The 23,010-nt window shown below is 41.3% G+C and overlaps 1 protein-coding gene across 6 annotated transcripts in view; it reads right to left on the minus strand.

Moving 5' to 3' along the window:
- Positions 1 to 396: 396 nt before the first annotated feature.
- The window catches only part of LOC135446782 (melanopsin-like), a 71,052-nt gene continuing 48,438 nt past the window's right edge, over positions 397 to 23,010 (minus strand). For 4 of the 6 annotated variants that reach the window (XM_064711060.1, XM_064711062.1, XM_064711061.1 and 1 more), the window contains 9 exons: positions 22,459 to 22,601; positions 20,587 to 20,720; positions 18,914 to 19,117; positions 18,299 to 18,470; positions 16,325 to 16,480; positions 15,157 to 15,264; positions 9,503 to 9,677; positions 7,112 to 7,261; positions 397 to 3,807 (listed from right to left, as the gene is read on the minus strand). In XM_064711060.1, the coding sequence (XP_064567130.1) occupies positions 3,421 to 3,807; positions 7,112 to 7,261; positions 9,503 to 9,677; positions 15,157 to 15,264; positions 16,325 to 16,480; positions 18,299 to 18,470; positions 18,914 to 19,117; positions 20,587 to 20,720; positions 22,459 to 22,601 (1,629 nt within the window). In that variant the 3' untranslated portion in view covers positions 397 to 3,420. Of the gene's footprint in view, positions 3,808 to 6,556; positions 6,609 to 7,111; positions 7,262 to 9,502; positions 9,678 to 15,156; positions 15,265 to 16,324; positions 16,481 to 18,298; positions 18,471 to 18,913; positions 19,118 to 20,586; positions 20,721 to 22,458; positions 22,602 to 23,010 lie in introns of those variants that run through there. The other 2 variants (XR_010439883.1, XM_064711064.1) reach the window with 2 other exon arrangements.

Below are 23,010 nucleotides of genomic sequence, written 5' to 3' on the forward strand. Positions count from 1 at the left end.
TTGTATTTCAAAAGTAGCTGTGCAACTTCAGGTTTTATCCAGCCAGTGAACTCTAAATTTAGATGTTATGCACTCAAGCAGGTGAGTGCTTGCACCTGAGCAGTCTCATTGACTAGAAAATAAAGTCACATATATATATATATATATATATAATATATATATATATAAAATCTTACTATTAACTGGACCAGAGCACAGGTTTCAAAAGCTTTGACTCAACATTTTTATTCCTCATCCTGGCTCCAAAAATAATGATTAAATAAGAAAAACAAACAATGGATAATTCAGTTGAACTCCTAAGAATGCTTTATTCCATTTAAGTGAATCAATACATTCCTTTGTGAAATGGGAAGCAACATGAATTAGTGTACATTTTTATGTGCTATCTATTCTAATGTGGCAACAGAGAAGCTTGCAAAATTCTCCTGCATTGTATAATTCAATTTGAGACTAATTTACTCTGTGACTGACGTTTCTGCATAAGTCTCACAGTAAGTGCAGTAAATTTATCTGGTATTTCTTACAACTTTGGGTTTTATCTCTCTACTATTATACAATTTAGTATTTTATCCTGCATCAGTTTAGACAAGCAGTAATCTTGATAGCAGCTTCTGAAGCAATGGCACTAACAGTGTATGACACTAACAGCACTAAAGTGAAACATTGTTTGCACATACCTCAAGCCTGCTAATTTTCTGAGACACACTCACAGTACCAGCACTAATAGTACCAAACACATACAAGAGATCACTGGAGAGCTTTCTTGTAGATTAACAGGTAGAACGCAAAACTTCAGATATGGAGGAATTTGTTGGCTATGACTTCAGGTCTTCCATTCTTCATCCTGCCAAAATCTATAGCAATACGCTGCCTACATCCTTCCCAGGATGTTTTTATAACATGGAACACCAAATGCATTTTCTATTGTTATCTGGAGTAATTACAACAGTACAAGTCAGGTCTAAGGCTTGTAAGCCTTGAAAGAACACTTGCTTCCTAACATCTGGATCAAGAATAAAAAAGATGCAATAGCTGAGGATATTAAATGCAAGAAGTAAGGTCACTGACTGCACAGTTGGTGTAGGAAAAAAAATTGGAAAAACCTGCAGAAATGGCAGGTTCAGCAAAAAAAAAGGACAAGAATCCAAGATGGCAGGGCAGTATGTTTAGTCTAGGGCTAAGGCTGCCCCATTTCCCATGAACATAATACATAATTAACATTTGATTACTCATTGTGGCCAAAACTATGCAGTGGATGAAAACCTGACGCTGTGGAACTGCAAGTGAGCACGTCCCTGTCCCAGTCCCCGGCAGCTGTCCTGCACTGCCTGCTCACTGTGCCAGTCTTCAGATGGAGGAATTGCCCTTGGAATTGCTGAGCTCATTGCAGATGACCTTGGTGCGATTCCTGTCCCTGTTAGAAAACTCGGCACACAATGGGCACAAGCTTTGGCAGTCTGGCTGCAGGAACCACAGCCGGGTGCTGCCCCAGCCGAGCCTTGGTCCCCAGCACCACACACCAGGGATACACACAGGCAGTGCTCGCATGATGGGGCTCCATCCTCGATTTCCTCCCTGCTTTCCACAGTAAGGAAGTATGAGGGTCTCTAGCCAGCAGAGCACCTCAGAGAATGGCAGCATTAAGAGTAACAGGACTGCATTAGGCAGCCTGTCACAGCAATCACCTCTGTAACCTGCCAGTGCCATTTTTTGGTTTTCCTTTTCTAAAAATTGTACAGCCTATATCAAAAGGAAGTGTCAGTCCTCTCAACAATCTGGCACCTTGCAGAGCCTCAGATGTGCAAGTTTGGAGGCATTCTTCACACTCTTGTGCTGCTCTGGGTTTTAATTTGTTCTTTAGTGGTGGTCCTGTCTAGCTCATTGAAAACAAGATTTGTGCTATCTTTTTTTGTAATGAAAAAATTAATTAAAAGCATTTTTATGCTTCCCATCTGGTTTTTGCATCAGGAAAATGGGCAAACAGAAATTACTTCCCGAGATCAGGCAGTGCAATACACAAAACCTGGAAGTTCTCTCACTGTTCTCTGCACAATCTAGGACACAGCCAAGGAAACAAACTGAGACTATGAACATAAACTTTCACTCTCTTGTTGAATGTCTGAATGCTATTAGTCTCCCTGGACCAAATATTTGCACTATTATATCCAGAGAAGCACCTGATTTCTACTAATATATATTGATATTATGTGAAAAACAATGTAGTTCAACTTGTTGTCTATATCTGAAAATCAGAAACTGAAAGGGAAGACACAGAGAAATGGGCAGATGAGTAAAAAAAGGAAGAGTGCAGTTAGGATTAAAATGCTAGGAGAGTCCTGTGAGCCTGAGCCATAATGTGAAGCACAGATAAAATGAGCACAATGAGTAACCACAGATAATGATCTAAGTGCAGATCCTGTAGCAAACACCACAGTATTGTGTGGTTCTCTCCCCATGGTGATGTTATACCCACTTTGAAGGCCTCTGGTAAGTGACCTGTAAAAGACATCTGCTGGTTTGTTTTAGAGGAGATAACCTCCTCTGAACAGACAAGTGATATACAGCAGCCAAGGCTTTATTTTTGTCAATGACTTGTCAAGCCAGCTGTGAGCATTCACCCTTTCAATCACAGACTCATTAGGATACATACATATTTAATCAGGACTGTAACTCTGAAGGTACTCTGAATGCTTCTACAGTACTGTATGTTTTAGCATATAGCACCTTGCATTTTGACATTTAGGTGACCATGCTAATGCTGAGGTAAAATCCAGATTTCTACCACTAAACTTCAGAGGATTGGAAGCTGGGAATCAGTCACTTCCCAGTGAAAAACCACCAGTTTCTTTCCTTATGTTTAGCATGCTGCCTATTTAAAAAATAAAACACAGCAAAAACAATGCTGAGAATTATTTGATTAAACTCTAGTTGAGGTCATGTAGCCATCTGCCTTACTGCTGGGGCTGGTGGACACTGCGGTCTCTCAAAGCTTTCCATCACTGTCCAGAGCAGAGCTGCCAAAACAGGAATGCTGCTCCACATGCAGATAGCAGAAGAATTCAGCAGATGACCCTGCTCTCAGTCAGTCATTTTCCCTTCTGCTGGCACCCCCATCAGTGGCACCCCCACCGTGTCACCATCAGTGGCACCAGATCAGGCGGCCTCCTTTGACCAATGCCACTCGGTCCTGCTGCCAGATCTTCCACTGCTCGTTTCCTGCAGCACAATCTGAAAGAAAGCCTGTTTCCATGCCTGAGCTGGTTTGGACAAAGATAAATCTGAAGGCTGTCTAGTGACTACTATATAAAAATAAATTAAAAAAAATCTGATTATCTAACGTACAAGGCTTCAGTTATTTGGTATAATTAAGTGGAGAAGATGCCAAGAAAATAATTACTGGAAAGTTTTCTTTTGACAAACTTAGGATAGAAATTTCTCAACAGCTTCAAGGAACTCCATGGATGAGCTAAGCCCTTCCAAGTCCAGCAGATTGCTCTTTTTGTCATGAAAGTGGAATAATTCAGTCTCTTCCTCTTCCAGTTCTTCCTGAAACAGATTGGTCTCTGAGGTAGGAATGATGATGATGCGAGGGACTGCATTGCTAGTCAGAGAATCCACAATTCCATTCACTTGACTTCCTTGAGCTGCCATATGGGAAGTACTTGAGTCTCCACTGGTGACACTGCTGCTATTCAATCTGACAGGCAGAGAAGCTGCTCTCAGGGAGCTGGTCATGAGTGCTGCAGAGGGACTGGGTAGGACAGGCTGCCCAAGCACCTTCTCCAAAGAACTGGAGGAGAGTGAAACCTGGAGCAAAGACATAAGATTTAGCGTTGTCAGACACCGTAGGGCTGTGGAAAACAGTGTTTGGAATATTCACTGCCACTAGACAATATTTGAGCCACAAGCCAAATTTTCTAAATACTTGAATCATTAACTTGAAGGAAAATCATGATGTGCTAGCATGTACTGCTTGGAAAGCAGAACATTAAACAGAACAAAATAAGATGTACTCAAATATCAGCAGAGGCTGAAAAGAAGAAAAAAGAAGAAAACAAAAACTCATGGTTGTATCTGACTTATTTAATCATTAATGAAATGGTATTACTTCACTTTTAACAGATCTTACGGTATCAGGGTACTAGATAATTGCACTTCTCTCTCTTTTCATGGAAGAGATCTCAGATAAGACTCAAGTACATTTCATTCTTTATTCTCCTAAAGTTTTGTCAACCTTGTGACAATCTCTGTCTCTCCCCAAGGCTCCTGATACTAATTTAGGGAAGTTGGTGGCCTTGCATTCACACATTGGAAAGTGCTTCCTCCAAAAAATAAGCAATAAAGACTTTCTTTGCAAACAATTTTGTATCTATTTTGAGAGAATTCCGATTTCTAACTTGGCTCTTATGGCAAGGGCTCTGTGTTCCTTCCATAAGTCTTGTGCACAGTATGCAATTCTGAGTCAATTAAGTAAGCTTTGAAAGCATCAGTTAATATTCAAATACACAGGCAAGGGAAGCATAAGTAATTAATTTGGGCTTCTTTAAAAAAATGACAATCAAGGTGATAAAACCACTGTGTCAGGTGGAGAGAGAAACTGGAAAGTCCCTACTTTCTAGGGAAAACCAATATTTAAAGTAAAGTGCAGGTTTTACTTCATTTCCATGTGAATTCCTATAGTTCTGTGTCATTCTACTCCACAAGCAGGAATCATTCACAAATCCCCATTGATAATGATTTCTCCAGCTGCTGTATCTACCAAGTGGAGGGAAGCACACTGGGCTAAAAAAAATGGTTTAAATCAATGTGAGAGAAGAAAAGTCCATTCTTCCGTATGAAAGATAATAATAGAATGAAAAAATCCAAACTCCAAAACTGCTCCTTCCTGTTTCAAGCGCTGTTTACACTGCAACAGAACGACAGGCGTCTTTTGGATGTGGCTTGGGTAGGCACAACACCCACTTACAAGATTTTTTAATAGCTTTGACATCGGGTAATCCCCTTGAAACAAAACCCAATTGCAGAGGAGACATTTGATCTCTCTTTTTTGAAATCAAGTATCCAAACTCCCATTTTAATACTTCCAGAAAAGCCTCTTCACTGCCATGTTAAATTTCCAGGTGTTAGCTTTCATCAAGTTTGTTAGTATCATAACTGAAGTCAGTCATGGGGCTGGAACATATCTTTGTGGCAGCACAGAAAACAGTCACATGCATTTTTATGCTTTGGAATGCACCAAACCTGGGACACTGACTGGCTTGTCCACAGCTGAGTGTTTTTGGAAGTACTCTAATTGGAATTCAGTCAAAGACAATCCAGTAATGCTATTAAAACCTTAAAATAAATATTTTAAAAATGAATTGGTGCTTCTTTAGTGCTTGTTGGAGTTTTGTTTTTTAAGGATAAATGGGTGGTCTTATTGTGAAACACTGTAACTGAGCTTGACAAATAAATATTTACTCTGATAGCATGAATAGCGATGCATTGCACTGAGCTACAATGAACACACAAAGGATCTACACAACACACAGGAGTCTCTGCTGGAAACAGTAAGAGAAGCAAATGAGGCTTTGAACATTCAATGCAAACATTCAGTGTAAATAAACTCCTAGCTCAGTGAATGCCACTGAAAGTCTAAAGGGTTATTTATCAAAGTAATTCAAGAAATGTCTTTCAAAGGCAAAGTATAGCACACGAGCCTTCTTGTAGGCTACACAATTGCTAAACTCCAGATACAGATTTTTTTTTTTTTTATTGCTGAACTGTTCATGCAGACCACCTGAGATTTACTTCCCTTCTCCTTTCTTGCGAGACAGAAAGCCAGTGATTCTCCAGAACCTGGAGACAATATCCTTTGCCACTTGCCTACAACCTTGGACACATCTGGCTGCTGACAGAAGGCAGCAAAACTAACTAAGAGATTTGAGCCTATGCTGTCTGACATCACATTTGAAGCTGCTGTTTTTTCCTCCAATACTGTTCACAATAGTTACAGGAAAAGAACAAGGTTTCTCAGGACTTGATCTTAATGACACACATGAAAGAAGACAGGACAGAGGCATGCAGGAATTGGGTGATGGGGTGGCTGGAAATTTTCAGAGCAGTTCCTGCTTTAAACTATGCTGTCTCTAGACAATTACCATCAAATCTGCAAGGGAGCACAGGAGACAGAAGCAGATGCTGTAGCTGCCCAAGGTGTGGGTGTTTGTCTACATGCACTAGAGTAACCCCATGAAAGGGTGCCCCTCAAAAAATGGGGTGCTACTCAGTCCAGGCACAAACAGGGGATTGTAAGCCACATCAGTCTTTCCCTGAGAAGACAGCACTGGTGTATGCCTGACACTGTGACATCCACACAAAAACTCATTTGGACACCGGTGTTACAATGTGGCAGAAGCTGACTCATGGGTGACCTACTGCTCCCATCAGGGAATAGGGTGCTCCTCAACAACAGGGCATCAAACCTCAGTGGTTTGGCCAACGAGGGTGATGCATCCACAGAGGATGCACTGAGTACTCACCATCTGCTCTTTCAGTGAGGGAAGGGTGGCAGCTGCCAGATTCTCCCACTCTTAGGGAGAAATGGGAGTTTCTTTCTCATCTTCCCCCTCAACAAAAATAAAACATTTTAATGTACACTGAAAAGAAAGAAAAGGGTGGCGTCTGTCATGTCAAAATCTGTTTTGCAGACTTGTCTTTACTCTGAAAGGAGACTACCACAGTATGGACACAAGGACCACGATGGAAGGAACCAAAGCTGGGGTAGATAAACAGGCAAAGAACTAATTTTCTTCTATCTGATGCTATTGACTGTGCCTTAATGCAGCTTCAGAGCTATAAGCACAGCTGGCTTTCCAAAAACAGGCAAATATCAATGAAAAAAAGTTAATTAGGCATTACTGGCACTCTCACTTGTCACACTGAGACATGAAAAAAAAAAACAAACCACAAACAAAACCCCAGCAAGTAGGAGGAGGATGTTGGAATCACTATAAATAAGGCCCATAGATGAAATAGATGGGCAAAGGCTGAATTATCATTCCAGAGATGATGTCCTGCAGCAAGACTAGCACTATAATGGAGAGTCCTCAGCTGAGACTTTTTTCCATACCTTTGGGGCAGTGGCTGCATCATAGCTGCAGGTCTTTGGGAGCAGGTCTCTCTTCTCTTGTCTCACACCTGTGGAGAAAGAATGACTTCGGCGAGGCTTCAGTTTCTCTTGAGCTGGCTCCACAGGGTCGAGCTCTACATTGCTCCAGGTCTAATCACAAATTGATAAAGGATTTCAGACAGTTGCATCCTTTCTGAAATTCTTGTAAGTTCTCAAACTCTAGCAAAACCCATGCACATTCACAGAAAAGTAAAGCCATTCTAACATAGGTCTCACACTCACAACTCCCCTGGGGAGAGGTTTTATTTTCAGTCTTGTCACTTACCCTGGACTATTTTGCTTGCTGACCAAAAATAAAACTAACTTGGAAACAATGAAAGTTTATTTAAACACCAGAATGTTTTCCACCCTTTTTTATCTCATTGCTTATGCTACACTTATACCTGCAGACCTGCAGAGCATCTGAATTCTAAAGATGGGAGCCAATACAATCAATCTGTTTAATATGTCTTGTGGCATTCTGTGTGACCACTAGCTGATACAAAACCCTGGACACGGACAGATCCAAAACCATGTCTGCATACATGCCAGCAGAATATCCAGAACACCAAGGGCTTCTCAATCTGCATGAGCTTGCTGATTTTACAAACCTTCATTGGTACATGGGAGACTGTGGGTGGGTTTTGCTCCAGTTTTCTTAGAGTATGTCAGTAATGAAGCACAAATGGGACATTGCAAAAGTGCTGTTCCCTTTACAGGCTTGGGGTGAGGCTGTCTGTTATCTCTTACTTTGTGGTGACTTTTTGATTGAGTATCAATGATGAGATCATTCCACTCCAACACCAACTTTTAGATATGGACAGACAGGCAGACAGACAGGGTTCCACACAAATGGGAAGATAGTGCATAATTCCTCTGCAGCACCTTGCTCGTACATCTGTGTGTGGTCACCTGTTTATTTCCCCTTACCTGTTGAATAAAACTCCTTGGATGAAACATTCCTAGACATGAATCACAAATATGTTCGTTCCCTTCACTAACATGTACACAACACACAGAGGAAAATGTTGGTGGCAACAGCTGCATCTTTTACAGTGTTCCTGGTGTCATTTCTTGACCATCAATGTTTTATAGAAGCATTCCAAAATTTCAGTCAGTCCTGCTGTCATGCCAAAGTCATCAAGCTTAGCTTTTATTTCAGCAGCTGCTGTTTCAGCTAAAACCACTACAGCTGCTGAACTGAGCTGTCAGCTGCCCCAAAGGACAATTGCCTTTGGCTGCATCGACTCAGCCCAGCACAGTGCTGTGCACTGCTAACAGCAGGAGTTTTAAAAGAGACTCCTAAGCCAAAACTGTGCCAAAAGCTGAAGCCTCTTACCCTCATTGTCCTGTCTATTTAAGCAGCTCCCACATCAAAATACACGCAATGACCTGCTAACGTGAACAAACCAAAGCCGAGTAGTGACCAACAGTGAGGAACAGAAAGCTTCTTGGATCAGGATGATGCAGCTGAAATTACTTCATTTGGCATCAAACAAAGGAGCAATGGGAGAAAAATTAGGTTTTTATACATAAAGGTATTTATAAAAGTATAAAAGCTATACCTAGAATTTCTAATTTTGTGAGAGGTTACTGGTGGCAGTTCTGAGAGGTTTCTGATGCCCAAACTGAGGGGGAGCAGCACAGATCCCCAGGAGGGCCAGCCCCAGCCCAGATTTTGCTGTGGCTGCCATCCCCCTGAGGAGCCACTTTCCCAGCACCTCTGCAGGCAAGGCCAGCTTCTTGTGACTGAGAGGCTGTGAAGAGCGTCAAGGGATTCTTTGGTTTCTGTCTCACTTGGTCACCATCCTTACTGATGCCTGGGGTATGTTCCTACAAAACACCCCACCAGGCTCTAGAGGCAGGAACCTTTCACTCCTCATGGTTAAAGTCCAGGTAAAGAAGTCAAAAATTTCCCATCCTACAGAAAATGGACTTATTCTAAAATAATAAGAGAGCTTTTGGATAAGTTATAAAACTTTGGATGGAAGATTGCTTTCTTGTCCTCCAGGCCATCAAGATACCTAACATGGCCAGTGATTGGTGACACAGGCAGTGCCTGACAATGGCTCTTTTTAGTACACATTAAAGACTTAATCTGAACATCCTTAGTACCAGCAGGCATCAGAACCACACAGATATGCTGGCCTGAATGCTTTTTATGATCGTAAATCATCATCCATGAACTTCCAGCTTTGCAGAAATGACCTTACATGACCAAAAAATTTAGCTACACTCTCCCCCTTCCCTGTTTCTGTTCTCTAATTTTGAATATGTATTTATAGTGTTGCTTATTTAGAGTCTGAGAAATGTTATACTCTTTTTCTTTCATGGAAACAAGAAAAGGCTTACAGCTTCTCCAGTAGAAACAGAGGAAACACAAGTGCTCTTGGTCCTGCCAGCAAGAGAGTGGTGGCTGCAGAGAGAGGTCCTGAAGGATGACTCATTTATGGATCCCCTCAGGAGGTCATTCTTCGATATTCGTATCAGGAACCTCAAGCAGGGAACAGCTCTGTGGATGGTTTTCCTGAGGGAAAATGTGAGAAGAAAAAAAAGCCAAATCTGTCACACTGAAGACATGGCTTTGAAATTCATGGGGTGAAAATTTTGTCTCTTTCCATCACATCAACACAGCTTCTGTTTTGATAAAGGGGGTCTTAGAGATTACATACAAACAGCATGGTAGCTAGTGCAAACAACTCAACAGGCAGAAAAGAAAATAACAGGTCCTTCTGGGCCTTGTGTCAAAACACACACAGAAAAGCTGCAGAGGTAAATGATAAGAATTTAAAATATCTTGAAGAGCATGATTGCATATGGTTTATTTAAAATGCTAACCCAGAAAATTTCAGGCTAGTTGGTACAAAGGTCTTTACTGTGCAAAAACACAGAATGAGTGGAAATGAGGGAAGAGGAAGAGGGTCAGAAGAATCAGATGTTGTTAATTATTTGTATCATGACAGCTACTGTAAACTCCTATTGAAAATTAACACTGTACAAGCATTGAGGAGAAGGATGGTCTAGACCCCAAATCTGTCTTATTCATTAAATAATAATCTCAGTCATGATTGTGTATGTCTATTTCTCCTGACCCCAACCGTGCCCCTACAGGGAGCAGAAGTGTCCAAGAGCCTCCCCTAAGCAATGCCAGCTGGCCTTTCTCTTCACAGGGCAATGTTAGTCAGAACGCTTCATTTGGTGTAACACCCCCCCAGCACTTCTCAATCCATTATTTAAGCCCAACAGATGAAGCTAATGGGCACAAAAAAAAAAAAAAAAAAAAAAAACAGGTCAAAAAGTGAGGCAGCAACAAGGCATATGGCAAGGAACTGACACAGGGGATCACTGGGGGATGTCAGTACATTGACTTTACACTGAGATGCAGGTCAAGCAGATGTATGTTGCAGTCTTTTACTTCTATAGTTACCAGGGCTGTTGATTAATCAGAATATTTAAAATCATAATTTCTATTCTCACAAAAGATCACTCATGTTAAAATTTAAGAGACATGATTCTGGCATCATGAAATGAGGTCACTTGCTTGTGATCCAAAAAAGAAACCCACCACCCCCAAACCTCAATATTTGGCATCATCACCACACTCTGAATAGTTCTGCCTCTCTTTCCTCTGTAGTTTCAAAGGCAAGTGAACAGCAGCTCTGTGTCTGCTCTGGAGATGAGGACTGGAAAAAGCTGCCTGCACCATCATTCCTGATCCTGCCCAGATGCCTGTCGGTGACCAGGCAGGGCTCACTGAACAGCTTGGGGCAGAAAGCTGCTCACATGGTGCTGGGTAAAAAAAGATGGTTAATGCTGTGCACAAAATAAAGGGCCCTGAGAAATGGTTTACAGGACACGAGAAAATGTCAAGCCCCCATGAATTTCCTTTCAGGCTGAAGACGTCAGTCTGGTGCTGAAAGCAGCTGCCAGCTTTTATCCCCAGCTAAGCTGAACTATTTCCCTCTGACAAATTCAAATTCATGGTATGTAAAACACACCATCCCATTTATTAAATGGGGTTCGGCACAGAGGTCTCCTAATGATGGAGATGCAGGAAATACATGTCTGATGGTGAATTTTCAAGGAAAACATATGAACATTTCTGAGGGTCTTGAGGGACCAGAATTTCTATTTCACTAATATTTGGGAGGAGTATTGAGGGACATTTTGCTGGTCGGGATGAAAGTACAGATTTTGAAGGGAGTTTTAATATTGTAAGTGTGAAAAAAAAGGCATAAACTGAGTTACTTATTTAATGATATTCCTATAATCTGAAATAAAAGAGTCACCTAAAGTGACTCTTAAATAGTAAGAGTAATATAGTAATTGCAAGCAACTTTAAAAAAAATACTGCAACTCAAAGTTATTTGTGATTACTCATTATTTATGATGTAGGAGTTTTGAACCAATATTTTTTGTGCAATTCTGCTTTGCCTGGGAGCCAGCTGGAAACAAGGAGCTGCAGAATTTCCTGTTTGCTATGAAAGAATGACTCCAAAACATAAAACTTCCAAAATGTAAGGGAGTTTCTGCAATAACTCTAACACAGCAATGTGTTAGAGCTCTTGTGGAACATAGAGACAACACACAAGTTGTTAAACAGCTTTCTTCCCCACAAAGAGCATTTCACAAATTAAAACTTTGAGTACATTCCTCACTTACATTTGTTTGCTCCTGTGAGTCCTGTTAAGGAGAGGTGTTATTCTCCTTTCTGTGGGTAGGAAATGAGTGGGCAGGGGGGTGGGTAGACGAGGAGGAGTATAACAAACTCTCAAACCAGTTCTTAGAAGCCAAGTGCTAGCACAAAGGTCACTGTTACATTTTCAGTTACATTCACTATAATGTACTTTTTTTTTCTCCGTTGTTTAAGGTAAGGAAACCCCAGAAAAAGGCTTGGTTTTGTTGGGATTTTAAGATGTGCAGTGACAGGAATTCTCTGTGCAAAAAAGCATCTTGTTTTGCTCAGGGATTGAGCTGGATCTGAACACTCTTGATGCTGATTTCTGGATGCCTCTTTCTAGAAAGATTTGGAAAATAACTTAGATGTAATTTCGTTCAGTAGTTCCAATATAAAATGACAAATTTTTCCCTGCTCAAACCCTTAACCCTTTGGCCTGAACAGACTGGCCCATTTATCTGTGCTTGAATAAATTATTTTCAAGGCATAATGTGAATAATTAGAAGATTTGGAAATTATCCAGAAACAATAACCTTAACATATATCTATTCATTATTCACTGTTGAAGCAAAATTGGTTCTGCCAACATATTTTTACCAACTGACTTATTAGTGTACTGTAAGGTTTTTTCAGTTTTGAAACTGCATACTTGATTCACCACAAGGGACCCAACAACATTACTTCTTTTCCTGACTGGATTGCTCCCAAATGCATGAAATGTCTTCACAAATCCATAAAAATTTCTCTTGTTGATGTGCCTAGAAATACACATTAGAAAGCAGGGAAAAAAAACAGATAAAAACAAGATACTTATAAAGAAAATGTCTGAAAGTTGTTGTTGTGGACTCCAGTCTTTTCCTTAACAGTCTTAAGAAGCCACTGCTGATAGGAAAAAGTCTGACTGAAGCAGTTCACTACCAGAGAACCATAGGATGGTGTGGGATGGAAGGGATCTTGAAGGAACCTTAAAGACCATCCAGTTCCAAGCCTGATGCCATGGGGAGGGACACCTTCCACTAGACCAGATTGCTCAAAGCCCTATCCAGTCTGGCTTTGAATACTTCCAGGGAACCATCCACAGCTTCTCTGGGTAACCTGTTGCTTTCAAAAATAATAATCTGAACACACTAACTTTTTGTTTCTGAACAAATTATTGTTCAGAAACAAATAATGGGTCCTAAACACAGCAGGCAGCCATCAAAACTTCTCATTGAACTTCTGCAACCAAACTGGGCATTCTCCAACTCTAAACTAAAATGCTCTGCAGATTTCAAAAAACTCAGATGGTTTTTGGATGATGCAAAAAGGTGTTAGTTATGATAGCAGACATTTTCAAACAAAATATGTCTCCAAAATGGAGAAATAGGGATTTGACAGATGAACTGCTTGGTGGAAAATGAGCTGTCTGGGTGGCCACACTCAAAGAGTTGTGGTCATTGGCTCAGTGTCCAGGTGGAGCTCAGTGAGAGTGGTGACCTCAGGGGTGGGTGTTGGTACCAGCCCTGTTTAACATCGCTGTCGGTGACAGGGACAGTGGGATTGGGAGCACCCTCAGCAGGTTTGGTGATGACACCAAGCTGTGGGGTGTGGCTGCCACCCTGGAGGGAGGGATGGCATCCAGAGGGACCTGGACAGGCTGGAGAGGGGAGCCCACAGGAACCTCAGGAAGTTCAACAAGGCCAAGTGCAAGGTGCTGTGTGTGGGTCAGGGCAATCCCAAGCACAAACACAGGCTGGGCAGAGCATGGACTGGGAGCAGCCCTGCCCAGAAGGACTTGGGGGTGCTGGTGGGTGAGAGGCTGGGCATGACCCAGCCATGGGAACTCACAGCCCAGAGAGCCAAACGTGTCCTGGATCATGTCCTCATCCAAAGCAGTGTGGGCAGCAGGGGAGGGAGAGGATTCTGCCCCTCTGCTGTGCTCTGGTGAGACCCCACCTGCAGGGCTGCACCAGCTCTGGGGTCCCAGCACAGGTAGGACATGGACCTGTAGCAGCAATTCCAGAGGAGGCTGTGAAGATAACCAAAAGGCTGGAGCACCTCTCCTCTGCAGATAGGCTGAGGGAGTTGGGCTGCTCAGCCAGGAGAAGAGAAGGCTGTGGATACACCTTACAGCACTTTGCAGTGCCTGAATGAGGGCTACAGGAAAGCTGAAGTTTTTCTCACGAGGGCACGTAGGGATAGGACAAGGGAGAATGGCTTCAAACAGAATGAGGGAAGGTTTAGATTGGATATTAGGAAGAAAGTTATTGTGATGCTGGTGAAGATCAGGAACAGGCTGACTAAAGAAGCTGTGGATATCCCATCCCTGGAAATGTTCAAGGCCAGCTTGAATGGGGTTTTGCACAACCTGGTCTTCTGGAAGGTGTTCCTTCCTGTGGCAGGTGGTGAGAACTTGATGATACTTAAGGTGCCTGCCTTCCAACCCAAACCATTCTATGCTTCTATAGAATCATAGGGTGAAAGGTTTTCACCCTTTTTGGGTGTGTTTCAACCAGCCTTCTGAGAAACCTTCACTTTTCTTACAACCACACCGTCATGCATCAGACGTCCTAAACAATGAACTCAATTTCCAGATCCCAAGTCCTGAGTTGACAGGCAATGGAATTTACTAGATTTTCCACTTCTTGGGTGAAACAAGCCTCATACCAATGACTAACCCTGCCATCTAGTGGTATTTATACATTTATCACACTTACCACCATGGCATCCCTGTATTTTCTCAGAACTTTTGAACCAGCATCACTTAGTGGTAACTACGCTTTGAAAGACTTGCAAAAAATTCTACAGGTATGCAAGATAGCAATTCTGTAACAAGTATATCCCCTTGGTATAATAAAGTAGTTTTTGCTGCCAGTGTCCCAAATTTTTTTGTGAAAAAATGCTTCAGAAAACCAAACCTTGAACATATGCATAAATTGCATAAGCTGCTAAAATTGGTAAGAATGTGAGTTTTGGAGCCTCACTGGTTGGAATTTTTTTCTCTAGACAGTTCTCTGTATTGGCTGTCTCTTGTATGATGAAAGATGACCTGAGCATCATCTTCTCCTCCTGTCAGTCATGGTGTTGTGCAGCCCCACAGGGCAGAGCAGGACTCTTGAGGGAGAGGAAAGGTGAAGGGAGGGACTGCTCTCTTTTGGCCACTCCCCAAGCCATATCTGGAGCTGCCATGTACCAGTTGGGTCTGACCACTGGGAGCCCATCACGGCCTGGTCAGCACAGGAACATGGAACATGGAACAGTGAGGCTGAAGGAACGAGGGTAGTTTGTTCTGTGTAAAAGATCAACATTTGTACGTACAGTTATACACATACCTATATATTTACTGTACCTGTATCTTGGGTGAATTATTGCATAAATGATGGGGTTGTAGATTGCAGAAGCTTTGGCAATAACTGCTGGCACAGATTTGGAATATGGTGTTAGGCTGTTGCCTCGACTAAAACAAAGCAAAAACATTACACACAGCTACGCCATGGATTACATAGATACTACATTACTAAAACATATTACTCTTTAAAATTGGTTTTGCGCTAATATCTTTTTATAGGAAATACACATGTAAAGTTGATCCATTTCAGTGATTTCTTTGCTCAGAGGAAAGGTTTGAATTTGATAGCATGTACTTGGTTTCATTCATTTAAAGAAGACCAAAGACATGCAGCAAGTAATTTTAGGATGACTAGGGACAAAAGAATCACCTTACCTGTTTCTGCAGTAGACAAAAATAAAGAAACCCAAAACCCCAACAAAAAAACTCCCAGTGTGGCCATATGGGAAAAGTGAGTGGTGATAGAAAAGAACACAGAATCAAACCTGAAAAATTTTTCAGCAGCAGCATGTGTGCTGCACAATAATGTGTGTTAGTGACTCAGTTCCAAACATTGTAGAAGCAAGAGAGGTCTGGAAGTGGTTTGAAACCAATATTCCCCTTTAGATGTTAAGCTCCCACAGTCAGTCAGGTGTGACCAATGTCAGTGCAGCATAAGCACAGTCAATATCATGGTATCACAGAATGGTTTGGGTTGGAAGACACCTTAAAGATCATCCAGCCCAACCTCTCTGCCATGGGCAAGGGCATCTTTCACTAGATTAACTTGCTCAAGACCCCATCCAACCTAGCCTTGAAGAGTAGAACATGCATTGACAGCACACCAGGTCCCTTTGGAGCAGAAAATGGGTGGAGGAGACAACAGCGTATGGAACGAAGGAGGGTACTAGGAGATAAAGGATATAACTCCAATTTACACAAAGAAAGCATCATGTGAGAGAGAAAACATTGTGTACCAAATATTAAGACTAAAAAGTCATAATAGTTACAAAATGCATAGACAAATAATCCCTTTTCTGCTTTATTCACAACGATATATGGTGAATAAATATCACCTCTAACATAGTAATTATTTAAGACCCATTCAAAAAGAAGATTTGCCTCATGTGGATGACAGTACTAATCTTATTTGCTTAACCCCTGCTGCTTGGATTGCTCTTCCACTTACCCTGCCCAGGCAATTAAGGTGACACAAGCATATGGAGACCAGGACAAGACAAACACAATGATGACCACAAAAGCAATTTTTGCCAGCTTCCACTCATTCTTCATGGACTGAGAGAGGTAGGATTTCCGGCTGCAGGATCCCAGCTTTTCAACATCTCTGTAAGGGGGGAAAAATACAGATATTTCAGCAGGACAATGAAAAAAGTAATATCTCTAATACGTTCTCAGCAACATGCAAAATGAAGAAAATTTCTTATTTCACCTCTCTAACTATTCTTTTCTCCTCTGATATTTAAAAACCCTAGAAGGTAATTAATGTGGTTTCAAGTGTTGTGTTTGCCTGTAAGACTGAGCCAGAATCCCTGGGATAGGACTACTGTGTCCTTATCCCAAACACAAGGAGGGTTTCAGGTTGCAAAGATACAGAAACTGGTATCTCTTGCCCAGTGTTGCTTTTAGAGGTGGAGCGAGAAAAGGCACAGCTGGATAGCAAAATCAAGTCTTATGTCTTTTCCTTTTTGAGAGAGGAACAGCTTGCAGAAATTCCAATTCATGAGGTAACACATGCTGGAATACCCTGACAGCTTTGAGAAACCTGTCCCAAACACTTACAAGGACATTTTTACTTACCAGCAGATTTATTTATTCAAGAGTATTTTCAGTGGGAGGTACAACAGGCAGTCCTAATATTTTTGTAATGAAAAATCAAATTCTCTTCTCACACCGAACACCCCACATTTTATTTTAAATGTTTTCTATAGGTAGGCATTTTATACTCTTTAGCATAGAAATAACAAATTTTACATATTAGTGTTGTTAAATGGAGATATATTTCAGGCTGAAGACATTGATTACCAGCCAGAAGGGTACCAAAGTCCCTGCTGGCACACTGTAAATATAGAACAGAATCAAAGAAACACAGAATGGCCTGGGTTGGAAAGGAGCATAAAGACCATCTAGTCCCAATGCCTGCCATGACCAGGGACACCTCCAGCTAGACCAGGGTGCTCAAAGCTCCATCCAGCCTGGCCTTGCAAAAGGCATAGAAAAACCTTATGTCCACTGTGCTCCGTGGGTGTACAAAGCACCATTATTTTAAGGATGCATTCCTTTGCTTGCTATCAAGTATTCATACACAAAGCACAATAAAAACCAAGACAAGGGCCAAAACTAGAGGTCAGAAAGAACTTCATTTTAGGCATATATAAATGTTTTTATTTTATAAAAGTGGAATTTAGGCTTATGAAGCCAAATGATTTCAGCAAGTGCCTGCACACACGAGCAGAGAAAAGCCATCAGAACTCATGACACAGTTGAGCAGCAGGAAGGACTCACAGCACCAGCTGGTGTTGGATTGGACCAAAGATAAGCCATGTGCTCATTAGCACAAAAATAACCAAAAGAATGATGTTAGTTTACAGATCTAACACCCTGCTGATTTTTCATTTCAAATACAGGCCAAAATTTTTTTGGGGAAAAATATATTAGTAAGCATAGCCAAATATTGTGCATGTAGTTGTGATGCTTGAGTGAAGCACAATGGTTTTTGGGATGCTTGCCTTAAATAAAACTGTCAAAAAATATGAGGACTGTTTTGTTTACAGAGCTGCTCAAAGACAGATGATTCTCCCATTGCTACATGTTTTTTATTATCCCTTGAGGCTGAAAACTGCTGGAATACACAAGGACATTGTTTCTTGTAGTGCAAATCTGAAATGCAAATAACTCAATCCAAGTGTTTGACATACTATTAATTACTACAGTGGAATAAAATTAGAACCACCAGAGACTTGTTTGTCTCTGAAATTCATACATCCATTCCAGTTTTAAATTGGCAAAAAATAGTTCTCCTGTTACAGCTGTCAATTCCAATTCAGACTAATTTTTAATTCAGATTTTTCTGCAGCTAAAGAAACTGAGAAAATCTCTTGTTACACAAAAAGGGATATGTACTTCTTTCAGCTAGATTACTTACCTGCCAGTACGCCTTATGGCCAGGAACATCGATAAATAGCAGTGGAATATTATTACCAGGGGAATAAAAAACACACAGCAGCATAAAATCATCGTGTAGCTTCTGTTTGCAGGGGAGTAGGTTACATAGTCCCATGTGCAGGATATCATCAAGCCCTCAGGCACATAGGAACCTATGGAATACATGGAACACATTATTCACACACACGCCCAAAGTTAGAGCAGGTGCTGATCCAACCACTAAGTGATTGAAATAAACCCTGTCTGTGGGTTTATCTGTGGCCTTCAAGTGCCAGCCAAAGTACACATCATATATGAGGTCTGAGAAGTGAGTGCCCACATGGAGAGGAGGTCCTGACTACAGAACTCTAAGGAAGGTACACACCTAATACTCCAAAGCAATAATAGGTTGTTCTGCTTTAATACACCCTGGGTGTAGGGGGGCAGAGGTTCGTGCAGTGCAGTAGGTGCAGATGTGTGCTACAACAAGAAACCATCGGGTGGTGGCAGGGCATCCTCATGATGACTGATGAGCGAACTCATTTTTTTACACCCCGAGCAAGACTAAAAAGAGCACACAAGGAATGCCTGGAGAGAGAGAGAGCAGACAACATACTCCAGCCGAGGAGCGGAGCCACGCTCCATCCCAGCGAGTAGAGCCACACCAGGGCGATGATCTGCACGGTGCGTCTCTTGGAAGTCCACTGGATGGACTGCAGGGGCTTTGTGATCACCAGGTAGCGGTCCACAGAGATGGCCAGCAGAGTCATCATCGAGGTTATCCCAAAGAGAGCCCCGCAGAAAGCATACAGGTTACAGCCTGGAGAAGGAAATGGCAATGTCAGGGGCTTTCTTGAAAAGAGCCATGCTTTCTCTCAGAACTCATCGTAATAAATCTCCCTGTTTTTTCCCTGCTCAGGTCTTCTCTCTCAATAGAAGCATTTTTCTCAGCTTCACATTTTCATAGTTAGTGTTTATTAGAAAAGCATAAATATACATAAAATACAAATATATGTATTTAAACAAGTCCTACTTCACTGCAGGCTGCAGCTGGGAATGTTTTGTCAATGGAAAACTGCCTCAAAGAAAATCCAATCTAATTAAAGTTATATTTTCCTGGACTGTTGCCCAATATATCGATCTTAACATGCTGCAGCAGACATCTGTCTGTTAATGATGGATGAGTGGTTCAAGAAATTACTTTGGTTTATGTGGCATAAAAATGCAGAAATGGTTTGAATTTGATGACTGAGAGATCAACTGTAAAACATAGTTCCAATTCCCATATTTAATGGCAGTACTTTTTAAAAGAACTGACATTTTTTACATGAAACAAGCCTCTTAACCCCCACTGCATTCAGGCACTACACTACCAGATGGAAAAAGTTACACTGAATTTAATGGAGCAACCTGTGGAAAGATCATCCATTTTTTAAAATCTTGCATTGGCCCATGTGGTTATAAACAAGACCCCACCAGGAGTGACAGGCAGCAAAAACACCAGATCCAACCTTATAGCAGAATTCTACAGTCTATACAAGTAACTTGCAACCAAGGACCAAATCCTACTCAACCCAGATCAAATGCTTCATTTGTGACAGCATGGTAATTTGCACTGATTTTATCTAAGGGGGTAAGCAAGACTAAAAATATCTTCAAACTAAGGCAGAGTCCCTTCTGTGCTGCTGAACAGTACATGGTCTCTGGGCTTGCTCCACCACTGTACAGCCACCAGTGGGTGCAAGTTTTCATCCATAAATGATGAAGAGCAGCAACCAGCATTGAGCCTTCTGAGGTTCTTGCTATACCCACATTTCAGCCTTAATTTCAGCACAGATCACCTTTTCTTTCTTTCAGTCAGAATAAAAGGAGCTTGAATTTGCCGAGTCCTCAAATTAAGGACTGTTATTTAAATCTCTTAATTAAATATGAGATTCCTAGAAGCATATATATCAACATACATTTCTAAATAAAAGTATTAACTATCAGAAATAATACTTACAACTTATTAAAACTTTTCAACCTATTTTCAGTCATAATACCTCCCTTACAAGCTAAAGGGTGACATGATTACGTGTGGATCTTGACTCCTTCCTTTCCAAAATATGTAAGATAAAGGAATCACAGCTGTAATACAAAACACGTGACATCACACTGACTGACCATGTTTGGGGCTGTGAATCAAGAGATTTGTGCTGCTCCAGCCTTGGCACAAGCCAAGGCTGTTGTGGCTGAAACAGGGTGCAGGCAGCACAAAGCTGGTGAGGTATGAATCAGTGTGAAAAGTACCTATGTCTCCAAGTATCCATTCTCTGTGCAAGCTGTTGACAAAGCACATGGGTGCCTGAGAAGCCGACATCAGGAAGTCGCTCACAGCTAAATTCATTATAAAGTAGTTTTGGGGAGTCCTCAGCTTCTTGTTGCTTAAAAACATGAGAAATACATAGTTTTAAAATGACAAAGTGGAAAGTTATAAAGTTACTTTGCTTACTAGCAAAAACAAATACTGTCCAGGTTGAAATCAATGGTTACTTGCAGTAAATCAATTGCTAATCATCAGTCAATTACTGCAGCTACAGCTGTAGTCATTTCCAAATGATTGAAAAGACCACGAGCCATAAAATAGATTGTTTCCTTTTCAAGCTAAGGAGAGTTTCAGCTGTCTTGATAAATATGGATTTGTTCAGAAGAGCAGTTTCCTAGGAGTGCTGTGATATTGATTGTGCCTTGGACTGCGCATGAGGAACATCTGAAGAAAGTTACAGAGCCAAAGGATCTGCTTCTGGTGACATTTTAAAAACTGCTGATCTGAGGTGGTGTGTTGACACAGTTGGCCTGAAGTGGTTGACACACCACTAGCTAAATGACCTTTTGCAAAGTGCTACAAGCACGAGCAGAGCACACAGAGATTTGGAGAAAGTGCTTTTGCTTATATACATCTCATAAGAGAGAATGAAACCTATCAGTTGCAGATGAACAGGCAACATTAAACACCACAGCAAGGAGTGTGGAAGCAGAGGTCTCCAAGCAAAGCTTATCCAAGGAAAACAACTGAGACCTTTCTGATGTGCTTTGCAATATCGATATTTGCAGCTACCATTAATTTCTTTCCTCATGCTGATAAATACTGAAAAAGAAAGTGAGAAAGCCATCTCAGTGCTGCTGCAATACTAATAAATTCTTGGGTCTCATAACTGTCTGCAAAAACAAGGTAAGAGAGAGTGCAGAGTTCATACATTCCCAGGTGCTAATCTGCCCATGCAGATATTCCTACCTTGACAATTTAATACTTTTATTACACCAGATAAACCACACACATTTCAAGAAAAATACAGAGCTTGTGCTGCATTTTAAAAAGTCATGAAGGTACCTACAGTTGTGGGAATTAATTTTCTCTAAATCACATTAGAAGCTGGTTATTCAAAATAACTAATTTATTTGTCTTAAACATTAAAGAATAGGAAATTAATGCTTGGTTCATAACCCCACTGGTGTCTCTAGCATTGTAAGGCCCTGCTGCATCACCATGCATAATGACAGCAAGCAGTGAATGCAGAGGATTTTGAAATCCATCATCGCATTGTGGGACAGAGGGCAAATGTTTCCCTTTTCCATGAGATTTTTGCATACTCTAGCTGCAATAGCTTTGGCTGCATATTTCTCTGCCAAGAGAGCACACAAACTGTCAGAAATTATATGATCTGCCTGAAGCAGGAAATACACTGGTGGCATGAGCTCATTTCATGTAGCAGATTCCCTTCTTGGTCCTTTCAGGACCACTGTGCTCCTGAGAAGAGTGTCACTGTTTGACAAGTACTTGTGCAAATGCTACAGGGTAAGTGAAGGAGTCTACAGCTGCAAGACTGTCATTTCTATCATTAGAAGTATTAAACCATTCTTTAAACTTTCAATTGGAAATTGTTTAGAGAACAATTTTTTTCTCATTTGATTTGATTCTTTAAACCATCAGGAATTTACACTGAGGTTGTCAATGATGCACATGGATGTGTTTTCATCCGTGTAGGGTTGCCTTCTCCTCTCTTTCCCCTCTTATTTGTTGCCATTAGATTTGACCCAAGTGGAAATCAATGCAGAAATCTGCACATGGGCACAGGTGAAACTCAAGACCACTCAGATCAACCACAAAAGGAATTTTTGTACCTGTAAAATGCGTAGAGGACTAGGAGGTTTCCAATGATGCCAATGGAGCCAATAATGAGCACACACGTTCCTACGGTGTAAAGAACATGGCCAGGGATCTCTGCCTTGGTCACAGTGTGTGGCTGGGTACTCATGGTCAAACCCTGAATGGAAAACAGAGGAAAAGGAAAGGTTAGCCCATTTGGGACCCTTAATCCATGGAAAACATGCTCAGGCTGTTGGCATTCACTTCCATAGCTCGTGCAAATGAAATGCACGCTTCTGAGTTCTTTTCACATCCCTTGTAATCAAGTTTCCCTCAGGTAACTTTCATAATTTTGACAGTAGAGATTTATCTTAAGAAAAGAGCAACAGAGAAAGCAGACTGGAAAAGACAACTAAGGAAGTGATGATGATGATGTGAAAAAGGCAAAGAAGCATGAGCATAAAACTCGTTCTGGGAAACTGCTGCACTCTGGGGCACAGAGCTGGCTGACAACACAGACTGGCAGCAAGAAATAACTTGTCACAGTTTGGTTTTTTTCAGGAGCAATGATAACAAATCCCACACCT

This window comes from Zonotrichia leucophrys, chromosome 4, assembly GCF_028769735.1.
Source record: "Zonotrichia leucophrys gambelii isolate GWCS_2022_RI chromosome 4, RI_Zleu_2.0, whole genome shotgun sequence".
NCBI classification, from domain to species: Eukaryota; Metazoa; Chordata; class Aves; order Passeriformes; family Passerellidae; genus Zonotrichia; species Zonotrichia leucophrys.